Genomic DNA, 18698 nt, shown 5'->3' with positions numbered 1-18698 from the left:
GAATCTTGAGTTGCAGAGCGCATAGGAGTGAAGGAAACGAGCTGAAAGTCTGAAGCCACTGTGGTTTCTGCACTTCCTGCTAATGCTGCAGAAACATGTCACAACCGAGCACACTCCTCACACACTCGGAGGGTAAACACTTGAGTTTTAGTCAAATCATTATAGTGCTCTATGCCAGGTTTCCACATGTGCTTTCAGTGAGTGAATGATTTCTTTCTTTCTTTCTTTCTTTCTTACAAAAAATGTGCAAAGTGCACGTCAGATTTCCTGTTTTCTAATTAAGCCTCTGCTCTGACTGCTGAATACGTTGGAATATGAAACGGCTTCACTGCGTCATGGTTCTAAACATCTCTAAACGTTCTGTTGCATAAGGCTTATGTATAAGGACACAAAATGGACATGATCCAAGAAAACTATTGCTTTCATATTTAATTTAAATGGCCCTTTAAAAAATCTTTGAAAACTGGCAACGTGCACAGACTTCAGAAAATATTACATTATATATATATATATATATATATATATATATATATATATATATAATATATCTCACAATATGCACACATTATTTAATTATTATTACTTAAATATTATTATTTAATTAAAACGGCTATAATTGTTTGTTGATTTATTGTACTTGTACACTTGAGGGCGCTGTTACGTCACTACTAAAAAAAAATACAACCGTGGTGACGTCGACATTCGTTCTAACGAATTATAACGGTTTTAATCGCGTGTTTGTCGGACGTTTATATGCTAATCAGAACCCCTGCTAATCTATCAACGGCCACACTGCGCATGTGCACAACAGTGCAATTTAACATGTATTTATATACTCGTATATACATGTATTTATATCCCTTTTTGCCCTTATTTACTACACTGTATCACATAAATAACACTTTACAATCTGAAATGTACAATATTGTTAACATACCGCACATTATATAATGTCCAACAGTTTACGAGCAATAAAATGTACCTATCCCAACATAATAATTAAAAATTTTATTGTTATGCATGTGATATTTGTGATGATGATGATAATAATAATAATAATAATAATAATAATAATAATAATAATAATAATAATTTAAAAGGATCCCCTTTTAAATAAAGCGGATTAGCACCAATAATATTACGCTAGAAATAAATAAATCAAATATGTCCACACGTCGTGCCAGAATTTTAGTTTAATTACATCTGTGCGAAATATGAAATATTACATATTCTTTGCGTTTATACATTGGTTTAATTTTAATTTTATATGAAAAAAATATTTAATTTATATGAAATCGGGTTTAAAACAATAATTTGTAATATCTTCAATGACAATTAACTCTAGATTTATGGGTAACGGGGTTTTTTTGTTTGTTTTGTTCTGACCCGGAAGTAGTAGATATTTACATCCGGAATAGAGACTGCTGTCCTCAAGCAGACAGCTACAACAAAATGGCGTCGCAGCTGAGCCGGGTTTGGTCCGGTTTGTGCCGGGCTCGGATAAATTCGGCCCATTTGCGGCGCGCGGTGTCTCAGAGCCGGACCTCCAGCGCCGCCGGAGCCGCGAGTGTGACGGATTTACAGCCGGCGGCGCACGCGGACGACAGCCACGGACACGCAGAGGTCAACCCGTTCGACAAGGTGCGTTACCGGAGACGTGAACAGCACCATCACCTGCGAGTTTAGCGCACTAACGCTAATGTGAGCTTCAACTTCAGTTAGATAAAAAGTGGACGTTATTCCCGCGTGACGTAAATGTGTCTCTGTATGCAGGGACACACGGATCAGGGGAGGGGGTGCCAAAACTTTTGCACCCGACGTTTCAGGAGTCAGAGGTCTTTATTCAGTAACTCTCGTTTTGCATAATGACACATTAGACACGAGATTTGGGTTGGATTAAAGTTGACCTTTATTATTTACTCCATGCTGCTGATGAATCCTGCACTCTGATTGGTCAGAAGGTGTTGATTAGTTTTCTATAACAGCAGCTCTGACAATAGTGCAGCTTTATATGAATGCACTCGTTCTAATAGGTTATCGTTTCCATAGCAACGTGTATGCAAAGGGATTTTTTTTTAAAAAAAAGCATTGGTATGTAAGGAGATGTTTATGCAACATTGATGGGAAGGAGTCTCCAGTGTCAGCACTGTGTAACAGTCAGAGATAAAGACGTAATTGGAGAGAGTAAAGAGAGGGCCGGTGAAGGAACGGCTGTTTAGTGCTGCCGTAGCGTAAGTGACAACAGGAATTAACTTCCACGTAACTATAAACGGATAAAAAATATGATGCCGAGGACGTAAACGCTCAGAGACGTGCTGTAGTAGTAAAACAGTCCGCTTCATCACACCACCCCGTCACCGGTTATCTTCCTGTTACAGCACGACACACACTGGGTTATTACTTCTCGAACGTTTTGCGCTTCACATTAAACCGGTTCCATTTAAATGAGCTGTTTATGTTATAAGTAAATAGTAACAGATTTCATTAATATTCATTCATTATTTATGACCTGCACCACCGGATCATCGTTTAAAAAACGTTTTAGCACCGAGGAGATGTTTAAAATGTTCTTACAGACGTCCTGCTGGTAAACTAATCCCATCCGAGTAGGGCTTTAGACACCGCGTTCAGGTTACAGATTTTTAACAGTTAATTAATATAATTGCGAGGTTTGTCTGGTGTCTGATTAACTAACCCGACCTCGATAAAGTTTCATATCCGTGAGCAATTCGGCGAGCGTGCGGAACATTTGATCGGTTTTTGCGCAGCTATTCCTAAACAACGACTTTTTAAAAAATATATCTTTTTTTTTTACGTTTATGAAATTTTACTTGCGCTATGGTAAAATGATTTTCCCTTGATATCTTCTAAAGTCTTTTGAATTTTGGTGTGAAATTATTATTATTTTTAAAAAATATATATATATTTTTTTACACGCATTGTTGGTATAGGGCAAGCAGTAAAGACAGGAAGTTTGGTCATACCTGTGTATGTGGAAACTACTAAATAAAAAACTCGTAGGGTGAGACATTCCAGATCGGTCACTTGTCTCTCTCTGAATGTGTCAGTAGCAAGAAATCTAGGCACGGTCAGAACTCGGACATGCACAGGAATGGCACAGGATCTTTTTGTTGGCTCTAAAGTGTTGCGCGTCTTTAAAAGAAGGCGGCAATTGTACGCCGATGATACGTTCATCCGTCACTCTCTCCTAACGGCATCATGTTCTAACTTTCCCACTAATATCAATTCTGCCATCTGCACAGCCTCGCCTTAGGGCTCCCTTCTGCCCACGTCCCCGCCCATGTCCTGCCCATGTCCCCGCCCCCCTTTTATACAGTGGTGTTTCTTTTTAATTGAACTAGTCTTATTTGTCTTAAAATGGATTTGGGTCGGCTTGCTAGTGCCAATAATATAAAACGACAGGTTTAAAAAAAAAAAAAAACATTTTAAACGTATATAAATTTGTGTGTAATTAAAATAAATATATGATTTATGAATAAAAACGTTCGTATGCAGCTTGATAAATGACGCCCAATGTGTGTATTTTACATTATTTCCAACAGCCAGAGCATCCTTGTTCCTAAATCTCAGGTAAATATAAAATGTTGGGTGACTTTACAGAGCTGACAAAGTCTACTCTCTAATAATCACGCTTGGATGACACGATTAGACAGGGTGCCGTTACTTTAAATTTTGTGTCCTCCTTTTGACAGAACCCAGACTACCATGGCTTCTCGGACGACCCTTTCGTAGACGAGTGGAACATGAGGCTGGCTTTTTTCTTCAGCATTTCCATGGCCATCGTCATCGGGGGAACTTTCATCCACTATTTACCGGATCACGGGTAAGCAGGAGCCTCAGTGATGTCTTCTGAACGTAATGTTCTGCTACTGAATATCTATAACTATGGAACAGTCTGACAGAAAATCAGACAAAGTCCTGAATGGTAATTTGATTGAGGAAGGGGAAAAAAACACCCAAAATGGTGGTCTCTGACTTCTGCACATAACTGAAGTTAAACTCCTTCTTGCGTCCTGATTTTCCTCTTTCCCGTGTCGTTTCCCCGTAGCATGAGGCAGTGGGCTCGACGGGAAGCCGAGCGGCTCATCGTACTGAGAGAGGCTCAGGGTCTGCCTCTGATCGACGAGATCTACTACGACCCGAGCAAGATCGTCCTCCCTTCGTCCTCAGACGAGTAAACAACGACCGATCACGTTCACTCAATTTCCTGTTCATTTGTGTTCGACTGTATATTTAATTCTAGTGAAATATCACAATAAAACCGTATGTTATTACTCAGTGTCATGTGATTCATTTGTGATCTTTAAATTTGAGCCATGTGTATTAACATCATTACAAATGTTTGTGACCATATCAATTACTGAGTACATAAAAATTGTTAAATAAGACTATGTATTTTTAAAAAATATAATTAAACGCATTTTATTCCATTAAAAAAAAACTAATCTAGATTAAGAGTTTTTTCAATAACGTAAGTTTTCTTATTTACATGGTTAAAATGATTCCTTAATTTTTAAATGAATTAATTCACTGATGTTTAGCCTATTTTATCCTGTCTGTAATTTTGCTTCACCTGGTTAAAATTATTCATTTTAAATTATTCATTTTATTCCTTAAAGTAATCGATTTAAAATCGATTTATTTAAAAAATTTGGTTTTTTTATGAAATATTTTTAGTTTCCTTGATCATCGTTTTTTAAATTGAAATACCAAAAAAATCCTTGATTCATTCCGAATTCATTCAAAAGCGATTAATTAATTAATTAATGTTGTGTACGCTTTCCGATTTATGTATTTATTTGTTTTATTTAGTATAACCCTAACCGCACTTCCGGTTTTCGGTTCCTCTTTAGCGGTAGCTCTGCTCTGATTGGTCAGAAGCGACCGAACTGTGGCGAGGGGGCGGGGTCTTTGGGTGGCGAACAGGAAAAGAAAGCGGGAGGACGTTCGAAAGCAAAACGGTAAAATAAATATTCTCTTAAACTGTATTCTCTTCTTTTATAAACTTCTTGAATTAGTCTCCATAGAGATCCTGAATATAATCTCGCGTATACTACATCCGACAAACTATCGACACATCGTACACTTTTAAATAATATAACGAATGCGGTAATTAGCAAGGAAGCTAGTTTGCATTATTTTATATCCCACCTGTATTTCTTAAACCCCGCCTTCTGTCGTACGATTGGCCTGTGCTTCGTAATCAAGAATTAAACTGTCCAATTGGTGGGCAGCTCTTGAGCATTTGCCCAATCCGAACGTAGAAGGCGGTATTTTTTTTTTAATACGGGTGGGGTTAAAACAACGATGCTAACCCTGATGACGGAAACAAAGTAAAGAAACCGAGTCCGGGCAAAATCACTTTTAATTTAGGCTATTTTTATTTTATTTTATTTTATTTTAGAAAAATAAGCTATCAAATTATGTTTTTATTTACTTTTATAAGATCATTGTTGCTGTGTTGAAATGGTTAAAAAAAAAGAAAGTTCCTCAGAACTTGTCATTTTTAAACCAATTAAAATGATATGTATAGAATAAGAAATAGTTTAATCTGTTTTATTCAGTGTCTAATAAAGTTTTAAAATCATGTTCGGAACAACTCTACACCGTTTACCCATATTAAAAATGCCAGAATTTTATGAATATGCAAATTAGGAACGCCCCCTTGACAACCTATGTAGCGTAAAATCACAAATATTAGCTAGTTGGTTAGCTATCTGCTAGCAGACTTGCTCAAGTCTGTCACAGATAATCGTGAAAGCGATTTTAGTATCGACATCTCAATTTATATCGCCAAACCTGTCCAAACATAACTTTACAACAACAATTGCAGTTATGTTCATCGTTAATATTCGCCAAACTATTTAGCTAGGTGAGCCTGAAGGTTCTGTCACTAGAACTTTCCAGGTACCACGTCGTCCTGTTATCTCGAAAGTGGGGATTCTGCAAACGATTGTCAAATTGTTCTTCTTACGTAGTGAATATTATTACTGGACAGTCTTTTGCTCAGTCGCTTTGCCCCGATGTTCAGATGGCTGCGATTCGCAAGAAGCTGGTGATCGTCGGAGACGGAGCGTGTGGAAAGACCTGTCTTCTCATCGTTTTTAGTAAGGACCAGTTTCCTGAGGTCTACGTCCCCACAGTGTTTGAGAATTACGTCGCAGATATTGAGGTAGACGGTAAACAGGTGAGTGTTTCGACCCGGACTTTCACACTTTTATGTTAACAAGCTGGAGTCGTGTGAACCTGTTTATGTGTGTAATTTACGTTCTCTTGTGTACATTAGGTGGAGCTGGCACTGTGGGACACGGCAGGACAGGAAGACTATGACAGACTGAGGCCACTCTCCTACCCCGACACGGATGTCATCCTCATGTGCTTCTCCATTGACAGCCCTGACAGTCTGGGTGAGTCCGTCAAAGACAACTGCGCAACTGAACATACACTTTATCCGGAATGTTACTCATGTAACACATTCGGGACCAGAGTTTGATTAAGAAGTGAATCATTTTAATGGTCAGTTGTTGTCCTTAAGACTCTTGGTTAGTCCCAGTCTTTAGATCTTTCTCAGTTAGTCCCAGTCTCTGGGCTTTTCACCCTTGGTTATTTCCAGTTTTTGAGGTTCTGACTTTTGGTTACTCCTTTAGAACTCTATCTTGTGTTTAGTCCCAGTCTTTTCATCTTTCACACTCAGTTAGTCCTAGTCCTTGGCAAATAATAACCAGGGACTTGGTTATTCCCAGTCTCTGAGGTTATGACTCTTGGTTATTCCCAGTTTTGGGGTTCTGATTCCTGGTTATTCTGTCTACTGACTTAGTGTTTATTTGTACTTTTATTTGTACGTTTATTTGTTTATTTGTGTTTTGTCTGCACAGAGAACATTCCAGAGAAATGGACACCGGAGGTGAAGCACTTCTGTCCGAATGTTCCCATCATCCTGGTGGGAAACAAAAAGGACCTTCGGAACGATGAGCACACACGGAGGGAGCTTGCCAAGATGAAACAGGTCATTATGGATCAGTGGTACTTTGAGTCCAGGTTTTTAGGATCAATAATATTCTAGCTAATTTTGCGATGCTAGGTTTATTCAGCAGTATTTTCCTTTCTCCGTAAACAGGAGCCTGTTAAAGCAGAAGAGGGCAGAGACATGGCCAACCGCATCAACGCCTCCGGTTATCTAGAGTGTTCTGCCAAAACTAAAGATGGCGTGAGGGAAGTGTTTGAAATGGCCACCAGGGCGGCGCTGCAGGCCAAGAAACGTAGCAAGAAGAACGCTTGCGCTCTCCTATAAAGGAGGATGAGGGAATAAACGAGGGAGTGGGGGAGGGAGGGACAGAAATACAGGCCACAGATAGGGAGAGATTCAGAAGTGAAGGGTGGAGAGAGCGAGATAGAAAGAGACACCTAGGGGTTAGATAAGCACCCGGGGGCAAGTCATTTACTACTTACGCAGGCCAAATGACCCAAAGAGTGTGGGGTAACAATGTAAAAGGGATTGAGTTGTTTTCCCCCCGTGACACGCACTGTTCCCATAGCAACGTTCTCGAGTGCGATCAGTCATGTGCTTCATCAGCTGTCTAGAAGCAAGGAGGATGCAAGCATGTGGTTTAATTAAGGGAACTGCGCATTACACACACACACACACACACACACTCACTCACTGTAGTGGTGTTTAACATGATCAGTGCTGTAATCTCACACACTCTGAAGTCCACTCAGTGATTTGGAGTTTAATCGCTCCAGAGTAAAGAGCATTTAGCAGTAACAATACTAACGCCTCACTTTTTATACGCTCCATTACGTACTGTAACATTTTAAAAGCTGTTTCGGGTCGATTAGAGCTCGGCACGTTACACTGAAGACGACTCGGACCTGCAGCTCCAGATGTGCACCATCTGTCACTGTTCAGCTGTAATGACGGCGCGTCTCAGAGTTTTCATTATGTTTTATATATATATATATATTTTTTGTTTGTTTGTTTTCTGGTGTTGTTAGGTTGTTGTTGTTGTTTTTTTTTCTACTTCCTGTCTGTGCTGTGTGCTTTAACAGCTATGTGACATTCTGCTGGCTTTTTCTGCATCACTTTCATTTATTCTATAAAAAAAAAAAAAAAAAAGTTTTAAGATAGTCAAAAACCAATCAGGATCTTTTTTTTATAGTTGTTTAATGCCATGCTATAAAACACAAGAGATTTCTGTAGGGATTCTGCATTTTGTCGTTCTAAAATGAAAAAAAGCTTTCGACGCATCAGCGATCTTTTGTATACAAAAGCAGACGGAAAATAAACTTTGTGTAACTCTGTCACGTCGTACTGGAGTTTTGTTCGGCCTTGGGTCCGCGCCGTACGAGGTTAACGTCTTGCAGTTGTGTTAGAGAGAGTCGTCCATGTTCTAGAACGATCTGTGCAGCCCGGAGACAAACTCCTGATAATACAGCTCTGGAAGAGAAAAGTGCAAAACGACGTTTCTCACACACCCTTACTGTAAAGGTTCACCGAACCGCTGCACGTCGAGGACAAAGCGGATGCTAGCATGCTGTAAAAGTGTGTGAACCGTCAGAAATAAAAGTATTAATTTACTCCAAATGTATAAGGAACTGGTCGGACAGTATGTTGCTGTTGAAAGCCCTATTCGGACGGGATTAGTTTAAACCTACAAACACACACGTACACGGAGATGTTTGGAGAATGTGTTGAAAGTGTGTAACCCACCTGAGTCGGGTTCTATGACGGAGTGTCTGATGAGGAAATCCAGCACCACCATGGCACAATTCGGCTTAAAGTCCTCACCTACGATCAGTTCCTTCACCTGCGCACGCACACACACACACACACACACATACATGCTTAAGCGTTCCAAATGGTGTTATCAGTGTCCTCAAAGTAGTAATTTCGCCATATTGTGTGAGTTGTGTAAATGAAGCAGAAGTTCTGATTGGTCAGAAGGTGTTGATTAATTCTCTGTAACAGCGGCTCTGAGAGTAGCGCAGGTTTATATTAACGCGCTCGTTCCAATACATTATCGTTTCTATAGCAACAGCTTGTTCGGAGGGACGTGTACAGTGGACGCTCCACACAAAAAGATTTAACAAGTCGTTCACATGGTGAAGTTTTCTGTGAGGAGAAATGTGTTTATGTAACGTGTATGGAAGGAGTCTCCAGTGTCAGCGCTGTGTAACAGTCAGAGGTGAAGCTGTAAGTTTCCGACATCTTCAGGACAGAGGTCCACCCCCCTCGTTAACGTGAATAAATCTGGAATGAGATGTTCAACAAGAACATACGGGTGTGATAGTAAGGGGTGCAGAAACTTTTGGCCGTGTAGTGTAGTAGATGTTTTACCTTCTCGATGGGGTAGAAATAAAACTCCTGCACTTCTCCGTCTCCGATCTGAGGTTTGAAATCGCTCGGGAGCTCCAAATCGAACACGAACTGGCACTCGGGGAACACGCCCTCGTCATCCTCGTACGTGTAGCTGGAGAGTGCGGATGTTATTAAAGCGGCAGACGTCTACAGAACCCTACAAATACCCAGAGAACCCTGAGAACCGAGGTCAGAGAACCGAGCTGCCTACAGACATCCCATCCATCTTACTGAAGCACTGAATAAGCACAAGCTTAGCATGAGCTATTATACAGGACCTCGCTGACGTCCGCGTTTTGAAATTACTAACACAAACAGGAAGTGATGTCAGATGATTAGGATGTTGTACCTGATGGTTCCTACAGGTCGCGCTCTCTGCGCCAGGGATGGAGGGATGCACGCTTCCTCCTCACACTCTTTCAACAGTGTGTGTTTGATACTGCAGCCGGACGCTAGACCCCCTGCTGCCTACACGTACGCCAAACACACACACACACACACGGTCACAAGTGTTTCTACCCTGTCCTGAGATTAAGGTAAAGTTTCAAAACATCCTAACATTACTCCAATCTCACTCAAATCTCATGCTAACATTACTCCACTCATTTAATCTCATCCTAACATTACTCCAATCTCACGCTAATCTCATCCTAACACTACTCCACTCATTTAATCTCATCCTAACACTACTCCACTCATTTAATCTCATCCTAACATTACTCCAGTCATTTAATCTCATCCTAACATTACTCCACTCATTTAATCTCATCCTAACATTACTCCAATCTCACGCTAATCCCATCCTAACACTACTCCACTCATTTAATCTCATCCTAACATTACTCCACTCTCACTCTAATCTCATCCTAACATTACTCCACTCTCACTCTAATCTCATCCTAACATTACTCCAGTCATTTAATCTCATCCTAACATTACTCCAATCTCACGCTAATCTCATCCTAACACTACTCCACTCATTTAATCTCATCCTAACATTACTCCACTCTCACTCTAATCTCATCCTAACATTACTCCACTCTCACTCTAATCTCATCCTAACATTACTCCACTCATTTAATCTCATCCTAACATTACTCCACTCATTTAATCTCATCCTAACATTACTCCACTCATTTAATCTCATCCTAACACTACTCCACTCATTTAATCTCATCCTAACATTACTCCACTCTCACTCTAATCTCATCCTAACATTACTCCACTCATTTAATCTCATCCTAACATTACTCCACTCATTTAATCTCATCCTAACATTACTCCACTCATTTAATCTCATCCTAACATTACTCCACTCATTTAATCTCATCCTAACATTACTCCACTCATTTAATCTCATCCTAACACTACTCCACTCATTTAATCTCATCCTAACATTACTCCACTCTCACTCTAATCTCATCCTAACATTACTCCACTCATTTAATCTCATCCTAACATTACTCCACTCATTTAATCTCATCCTAACATTACTCCACTCTCACTCTAATCTCATCCTAACATTACTCCACTCTCACTCTAATCTCATCCTAACATTACTCCACTCATTTAATCTCATCCTAACATTACTCCACTCATTTAATCTCATCCTAACATTACTCCACTCATTTAATCTCATCCTAACATTACTCCACTCTCACTCTAATCTCATCCTAACATTACTCCACTCATTTAATCTCATCCTAACATTACTCCACTCATTTAATCTCATCCTAACATTACTCCACTCATTTAATCTCATCCTAACACTACTCCACTCATTTAATCTCATCCTAACATTACTCCACTCATTTAATCTCATCCTAACATTACTCCACTCTCACTCTAATCTCATCCTAACATTACTCCACTCATTTAATCTCATCCTAACATTACTCCACTCTCACTCTAATCTCATCCTAACATTACTCCAATCTCACGCTAATCTCATCCTAACATTAGTCCAATCTCACTCTAATCTCATCCTAACACTACTCCACTCATTTAATCTCATCCTAACATTACTCCACTCATTTAATCTCATCCTAACATTACTCCACTCATTTAATCTCATCCTAACATTACTCCACTCATTTAATCTCATCCTAACATTACTCCACTCTCACTCTAATCTCATCCTAACATTACTCCAATCTCACGCTAATCTCATCCTAACATTAGTCCAATCTCACTCTAATCTCATCCTAACACTACTCCACTCATTTAATCTCATCCTAACATTACTCCACTCATTTAATCTCATCCTAACATTACTCCACTCATTTAATCTCATCCTAACATTACTCCACTCATTTAATCTCATCCTAACACTACTCCACTCATTTAATCTCATCCTAACACTACTCCACTCATTTAATCTCATCCTAACATTACTCCACTCTCACTCTAATCTCATCCTAACATTACTCCAATCTCACGCTAATCTCATCCTAACATTAGTCCAATCTCACTCTAATCTCATCCTAACACTACTCCACTCATTTAATTTCATCCTAACATTACTCCACTCATTTAATCTCATCCTAACATTACTCCACTCATTTAATCTCATCCTAACATTACTCCACTCATTTAATCTCATGCTAACATTACTCCACTCATTTAATCTCATCCTAACATTACTCCACTCTCACTCTAATCTCATCCTAACATTACTCCAATCTCACGCTAATCTCATCCTAACATTAGTCCAATCTCACTCTAATCTCATCCTAACACTACTCCACTCATTTAATCTCATCCTAACATTACTCCACTCATTTAATCTCATCCTAACATTACTCCACTCATTTAATCTCATCCTAACATTACTCCACTCATTTAATCTCATCCTAACACTACTCCACTCATTTAATCTCATCCTAACACTACTCCACTCATTTAATCTCATCCTAACATTACTCCACTCTCACTCTAATCTCATCCTAACATTACTCCAATCTCACGCTAATCTCATCCTAACATTAGTCCAATCTCACTCTAATCTCATCCTAACACTACTCCACTCATTTAATCTCATCCTAACATTACTCCACTCATTTAATCTCATCCTAACATTACTCCACTCATTTAATCTCATCCTAACATTACTCCACTCATTTAATCTCATGCTAACATTACTCCACTCATTTAATCTCATCCTAACATTACTCCACTCATTTAATCTCATGCTAACATTACTCTAGTCATTTAATCTCATGCTAACCTTACTCCACTCTCACACTAATCTCATGCTAACGTTACTTCACTCGCATTGACTTTGTGCTAACATCATGCTATCACCTTATATTGGGATTAGATTAAATTAAACCTCAAATTAAACCTCATGCTAATTCTATGTAATGTTAATATGTTGCCATGCTAATGTTAGAGCACAGTGGTGATTATTCTTCTAAGGAAATTAGTGTGTGTGTGTGTGTGTGTGTGTGTGTGTACCAACCAGGTTGTCCAGTTTTCCAGGATAAGTCTGTTTAGTGCTGGATCTCCTGCCGAGCCACATGCTCAGCTTCCCATCTCCGTCTCGACTGAACCCGTTAATGTGTACGCCGTAACGCTTCACTCCGAACAGACCTGCATCATTACACACGCCAAACAGCGAGGAACGGAAATAAAACTCACATTCATGCACTGCTGAATCGAAAAGCTGGTGCATTTTTTTGATGACGCTTTTCTAATTTGGTATTTCTTTACACTAATTCTTAGTATTTATACTCCAGTTTAAAATGGTACTGTCTTAAAATTCGGGGTGTGATGTGTGAACACGTACTCGTCGCTGCTCTCTCCATGTGCATCAGCGGAGCGTCGCAGAACCTCGGCATCACCGCGTACATCTACAGATTTAAAAAAAACAAAACAGAAAACGTTATGCGGGAATATCATCAGTCCTGAACTGTACAGTTTACATTCGGGAGAATCATTCAGATTTTGAAGAACCGTTTGAAGCATAAAGAACATTTCATGTGACAGAACCGTTTATAGGCGAAGGCTGTGAAGAACAGTTCAGATGACGTCTCAGATTATGGAGAACAGTGTAGATTACAGAGATTATCTCCGATTATGGGGGAAATCTCAGATTACAAAGAACATCTCAGATTACGAAGAACAATATAGATTTACAGGGAATATCTTGGAACGTTAAGAACCTTTCAGATTATGATGAACAGTGTAGATTACATAGGTTATCTCAGGTTATGGAGAAAGTCTCAGCGAACGAAGAACAGTGTACATCATGAAGACCATCTCATAACTGAGAGCATCTCAGATTACAGATAACAGATCAGATTATAAAGAATATTTTAGATTAGAAAGAACAGTTTGGATAATGAAGAACCTCTGAGATTACAGAGAGTACCTCAGAAAATGAAGAACCTTTCAGATTACAGAGTACCTCGGATTATGAAGAACCTCTCAGATTACAGACAGTTCCCAAGATTATGGAGAACCTCTCAGAATACAGAGAGTACCTCAAAATATACCTCAGAATATGGAGAACATCTCAGATAACAGTTACTACAGATTATGAAGAACCTCTCAAATTACAGAAATTACCTCAGATTATGGAGAACCTCTCAAATTAGAGAGAGTACCTCAGATTATGGAGAACCTCTCAGATTAGAGAGAGTACCTCAGATTATGGAGAACCTCTCAGATTAGAGAGAGTACCTCAGAATATGAAGAACCCCTCAGTTTATAAAGAACATCTCAGCTAACCTAAAGCATCTCAGATTACAAACAACAGCTGGGATTATGAAGAGCAGAGTAGATTACAAAAACATTTTAGATTCCAGATAACATCTGAGATTATGACGCGTTAGATTACAGAGATTACGAGGAACATCTCAGATTACAAATAATAAAACGTCGCAGCTCGGAGATTAGAGTTCCGTTACCTCATTTCTCCACCCCTTTAGACACGTAAACCCCGCCTCCTTTCTGAGCGTCTGCAGCACGACGTCCACCGCCTGTGTCCTGCGCTCATACGAGTCCAGCGTTGGGCAGAGTTCTATAGCGCCCCCTACTGTACAGAACACTTCGGGGTAACGGCACAGCACTGACGCCACATCCGGCCGGATCCAACCCACCTGCTGACCTGCGACCTTGAACCGCAAACATTTCTCTAAGCTAGAACCTGCAAAAACAAACAAACAAACAAACATGACTCACACACTCTTAAACACTTAGATTCGTCAATCCATCTATCATAATGTTGTGGGGGTAAATTTAAATGAATTTGCTACCCCAAATTTCTACCCTTTCTAAATTTTCACCTAAATGTTATGAATAAACATTTTCAAAACAGCTCAACATCTGTATCACATACACATTTTATTCATTTTTCCCATTTTGATGCACACTTGTAGATCAAAAAGTAGTTTATTCAACTGTTTTTGCACAATCCTGACACCATTTAGGGGCGTACAGTGTTCTATCACTGCCGGTCCGCTGATTTATTCTGTATCCCATGTTCGGACCTTTAGTTGGCTTTAACAGCGCCTGATTTAAAACCGTCAGCGTTTGTAAAAATAAAAATAAAATAAAACAAGTAAATAAATAAAAACCTGTCAAAAGTAATATTCACTCAATCTACAGTGGTCGAAATACTATCTAAAATACCAAACTCTAACTTATTTCACTCTGAATTATATGAAAGTAACACGGGATAAATAAATAAATAAATAAATAACAGTTTGGTGTAGCCTGATTGGCGGAATTCAACGCTCATATCAACGGTTATCTACAATACTAGTAATTCAGTGTGCTTTTATATCCTGCGATTGTGTGGGTTTGGGTTTATTTTCGCTTGTTTATTTATTAGACGTTAAATTTACCACACGAGATCTATACCTATAGCCTCTGACAGAAACCGGAAGTTACAGAAACCGGAAGTTCAGGCAGATACAAGAAACGTGGCGTTGCAGTGAAACGTTAAAACACTCCGGCTACAGACCTGGTAAATGAAAGCTGTTCATCCGGCGAAGAAGCTGCAGCATTTTTTCCGACCACGAAAACAACGTCGTGCTCATCGTCTCGTCAGGCGGTTTTTATTTGCTGATCCTTACACTGATATAATGATGAAAAACACGAATAATGAGTGAGAGTTTAAGCGCCAGCACTGAAAACTCCATTAACTCACTGCAGACGCCATTTACAGCACAGCTGCAGTAACACGAGCGGCCACCAGGTGGCGACAAAATAATACTCCGTAGTTATTTGTTTATTTATTTGTTTATTTATTACCTCAGAGACAAGATGCTTGATTTGAATCACAAATAATCTGTAATAATAAGTATTACATTTGATACATTTACAATAGAATAAAATACATCCACTAGCTTGTGTTTGTGTTACAGTTAAATACTGAGTGACGGGGTGGTGTGATTAAGCGATCTTAGTTACCAGTCTAAAGTTGATTATTTTCCTACAAGAGCATGTCCTGAAGTGTATTATTTCTCTCATAACGCAGCAATCGGCACGCAAGACATATTCGCTTGTTGAATCTAAAACACTGACGCCAAAGTTTGTGGTTTGAGGAGGAAAATATGCGTCACTCATCACAGCTAGCTGGCTAGCTTAAAGCCAACAAAAGATGCTAACAGAAGATGTTTTATCCCCCACTTCGCAACACTTCGAACATGCCGAGTTGAAAAAAAAAAAAGATGTCATCCCAACCTGCAAATTACAGCTTACACGGCATTTAATGTTGTTCTACGTCCGTGAAACAAGCTAGTTTCAGTCATCACTTACGTTATAGCAGCTATAAGAGTCGTTCCTGGTCATCAGTCTCTCTGTTGTCTCTCTCTTGAAGCTAGTAAGATTAAAAATGTTTGAAAAGTTAAAGTTACAGCTTTTATCACTTACTGCTACAAAGCGCTGACACTGGAGACTCCTTCCATACATGTGAAATAAACGTCTCCACAGAAAACACTCTGCAGTGTTGTGGTATAAAATTCAATAAACACTTACTGAATTTTGAACGCGACTCAAAAATGACATTGTAGCTTTTATTGTTATTATTATTATTATTATTAATGCTGAAGTGTGAGTGTGTAGATATGAGCTGAGTTTGAGGTTTGAACTCCATCACCGGCGTCTCCTCTACAATCTCTGCACTGTTTACACTGGCTGTGAAAATCCATCCTCATGTGACCTCAATCGTTTTTCTGACATGTCCGGCTCCACCAAGGATATATATGTATGTGTATGCGCGCGTGTGTGTGTGTGTGTGTGTGTGTGTGGGTGTAGGCCAGTCTTGGAGCCAGCGATTCGCACTTGGTCATGAACAACATGAGCAACAAACAGACAGTGTGGTGTGATCTGAGGGGTCGCCTACACTCGGCCAAAACCCTCCGACTCTTCGGTGTCCCAAACACATCCTACGGTACGCGTACATGGTTAAAACCGTCCCAGTCATGTCTATTATGGGCATTTAATGTTTTGTTTTGAGACTGAAGTTTTGAAAATACGTTAAAGCCAGACAGACAGGAAGCTGCCGCAGACTGTTTACGTGTTTAAAAAGGGCTTCGAATTCCCTATTTAACATTTATTTTTATTTTGGAATCGAACAACAGGAAGTGAATCAGGTGGCTAATAACATCCACTATAGCAAACAGTATAAATTTGCTAATATGAGCGAAGATTAATTATGTGACCCTAGATGACCAGTAGTGCACTGTGTTATTAGAGAACTTACAACAACCGCTACTGCTGTAATATCTGATCTGATAAATCTGATCTGAATCTATTCGGAGTACGCTAGCAATTTAATCGGCTATGGCTGAATCACGATGATCTCCCGATTCCATAAAAAAATGCTTTACACGTGGATTTAATAGACGCGCGAGTCCACTCTGGGACGGAGTTTTCCAACAGCGTCTAGACCAGCGCCTTTAAACACAAACGCTCATCTTTAAACCTGAAAAAGAAAAAAACAGGGATAGAAAATAAGGACTGAAGGAGGAAAAATACCATGATGATATATGACTGAGAACACGGCGAGTGTAGAAATAAAGCTACAGTAATAGGAGTCTTGTGTATCACTGATATAATACTGCATGAATAGTCCTGATCGTAGTAATCGCTGGTGTAATTAAACAAAATGGCTTCCACACTCGTTATTCAGCAGCACAGGGAATAGCACTTGATCCAGCGCATCTGGTTATATTACATTTTGTTACTATTATGTTTAACATCGTGCTCTGATAGTTACTCGTGTGCGTAAATCAAGGTTATGAGATCATAACGTGTGCGCGGATATAATCTGTTTGATCACGCTTTTAGTTCTTTTGATTAATATAAATAACACCAGTGTCTGCTGTAAAGAAAACATGGCCATGGCGTGAAGGACGGATAATCTGACCGAGAGCCCGTCTGCTACGCTTAAGAGAAAATCCCCATGAAATCTAAACTGAAGTTTTGTGGTTTTTCGTATAAATGTGTTGGCTTTGAGGTGATCTATACGCTCGTCCGCGCCAAAACAACGACAAAACCCGCATTGAGAAGATGTACGCATTCAAAATGTACAGCCTTTCTCTATCACCGATACGGCTCAACGGTTCCGACGACATCGTTCCGCACTTCAGCGTCTCGTCAGACTTTCTGTCCAATCAAACGCCATCTAGAATCGGAAATGTCCCGCCCCCGACGTTAAGAAACATCACCTTGCTGAAGTTGTCGTTGTTGAGCGAGAGAAATCATATCCGCACTTCCGGGCTGTGAAGTAAGCTAAAAGCTGTTGGCTCTTTAAAAAGGGGGAGGAGCCACTCGATATGTCCCGCCCTGACTTCCTGTTTCAGTGGAATAGCGCTGCACCTTTCACGGCACTTCATGGGGTCTTTAAGTTCATTTGTAATTTCATCAAAACGATTCAGTCCTCGATTGTCTCTGGTTAAGACGCGTCTCCTCCGATGTCCTCCGTGTGGAATTGATATTTTGTGGGCCTTAAAGAAATGATATCATTAACGCATGAATAGTGTCGAAATGTGTCAATAACGTGTTTCATTTTGTCCTCGAACGATGTTCCACAGTGTGTGTGAGTGGATTTACAGCCAAACGTTTGGGCGTGACATATTGTAGTTACATGAAACTCTCAGACGGTGGCGCTGGACTTAATGCCGCTCCTCGCTCGAGTCGATATCAAGACAAAATCTAGACAAACTCCGCCCACGGACGCTCTCACGTAACTCTCACGTAACTCTCGCGTAACTTCTAAACAGCGCTTAAGTCTGCAGTTACGTCTGAGGTTATAATACCGATGTCGATGTCGATGTCGATGCACTGTCTGTCCATAAGTCTTACATAA

The 18698-nt window shown here is 39.7% G+C and overlaps 4 protein-coding genes across 5 annotated transcripts in view; 3 read left to right on the top strand and 1 right to left on the bottom strand.

The window, feature by feature from the left end:
• Positions 1-1401: 1401 nt before the first annotated feature.
• ndufb11 (NADH:ubiquinone oxidoreductase subunit B11) lies at positions 1402-4295 on the top strand. The gene is made up of 3 exons (XM_053626025.1): positions 1402-1641; positions 3714-3844; positions 4070-4295. The coding sequence occupies exons 1-3, from the start codon at positions 1453-1455 to the stop codon at positions 4197-4199; spliced, it is 450 nt and encodes a 149-aa protein (XP_053482000.1). The 5' UTR covers positions 1402-1452; the 3' UTR covers positions 4200-4295.
• Positions 4296-4920: 625 nt separating this feature from the next.
• On the top strand, positions 4921-8322 carry rhoaa (ras homolog gene family, member Aa). Its single transcript, XM_053626015.1, has 5 exons — positions 4921-4982; positions 6053-6208; positions 6308-6428; positions 6897-7027; positions 7139-8322. Exons 2-5 carry the CDS (start codon positions 6053-6055, stop codon positions 7310-7312), a joined length of 582 nt encoding a protein of 193 aa, XP_053481990.1. The 5' UTR covers positions 4921-4982; the 3' UTR covers positions 7313-8322.
• On the bottom strand, positions 8322-16175 carry tpk2 (thiamin pyrophosphokinase 2). Of its 2 annotated transcripts, none has more exons than XM_053626001.1 (8): positions 15348-16175; positions 14290-14528; positions 13167-13230; positions 12840-12970; positions 9729-9847; positions 9359-9491; positions 8732-8828; positions 8322-8458 (listed from the first exon to the last, which is right to left on the bottom strand). In XM_053626001.1, exons 1-8 carry the CDS (start codon positions 15421-15423, stop codon positions 8412-8414), a joined length of 906 nt encoding a protein of 301 aa, XP_053481976.1. In that variant the 5' UTR covers positions 15424-16175; the 3' UTR covers positions 8322-8411. The 2 variants fall into 2 exon arrangements, with proteins under 2 accessions (XP_053481976.1, XP_053481977.1); XM_053626002.1 differs by lacking the exon at positions 15348-16175 and adding an exon at positions 14721-14798.
• A 500-nt stretch (positions 16176-16675) lies between these two features.
• Positions 16676-18698, top strand: part of si:dkey-6n6.1 (uncharacterized protein LOC100170811 homolog) — a 10771-nt gene continuing 8748 nt past the window's right edge. Inside the window, exons 1-2 of the mRNA XM_053625926.1 lie at positions 16676-16778; positions 17847-17985. Coding sequence (XP_053481901.1) covers positions 16676-16778; positions 17847-17985 — 242 coding nt within the window. The remainder of the gene's footprint in view (positions 16779-17846; positions 17986-18698) is intronic.

The sequence above is a fragment of the Ictalurus furcatus genome, chromosome 5 (genome assembly GCF_023375685.1).
Source record: "Ictalurus furcatus strain D&B chromosome 5, Billie_1.0, whole genome shotgun sequence".
NCBI lineage: Eukaryota > Metazoa > Chordata > Actinopteri > Siluriformes > Ictaluridae > Ictalurus > Ictalurus furcatus.
This window is presented reverse-complemented; position numbering and strand designations above follow the sequence as displayed.

Bases quoted from the DNA above. Each gene is read 5' to 3' on its own strand.
- rhoaa (XM_053626015.1), top strand. From the start codon at position 6,053: ATGGCTGCGATTCGCAAGAAGCTGGTGATCGTCGGAGACGGAGCGTGT. The intron at 6,429-6,896 runs GTGAGTCCGTCA...TTGTCTGCACAG, and splicing joins TGACAGCCCTGACAGTCTGG to AGAACATTCCAGAGAAATGG. The intron at 7,028-7,138 runs GTCATTATGGAT...CTCCGTAAACAG, and splicing joins AGCTTGCCAAGATGAAACAG to GAGCCTGTTAAAGCAGAAGA.
- ndufb11 (XM_053626025.1), top strand. From the start codon at position 1,453: ATGGCGTCGCAGCTGAGCCGGGTTTGGTCCGGTTTGTGCCGGGCTCGG. The intron at 1,642-3,713 runs GTGCGTTACCGG...TCCTTTTGACAG, and splicing joins AGGTCAACCCGTTCGACAAG to AACCCAGACTACCATGGCTT. The intron at 3,845-4,069 runs GTAAGCAGGAGC...GTTTCCCCGTAG, and splicing joins CACTATTTACCGGATCACGG to CATGAGGCAGTGGGCTCGAC.
- tpk2 (XM_053626001.1), bottom strand. From the start codon at position 15,423: ATGAGCACGACGTTGTTTTCGTGGTCGGAAAAAATGCTGCAGCTTCTT. The intron at 12,971-13,166 runs GTACGTGTTCAC...GTAATGATGCAG, and splicing joins CATGGAGAGAGCAGCGACGA to GTCTGTTCGGAGTGAAGCGT. The intron at 8,459-8,731 runs GTGGGTTACACA...TTTCTCTTCCAG, and splicing joins CGTCATAGAACCCGACTCAG to AGCTGTATTATCAGGAGTTT.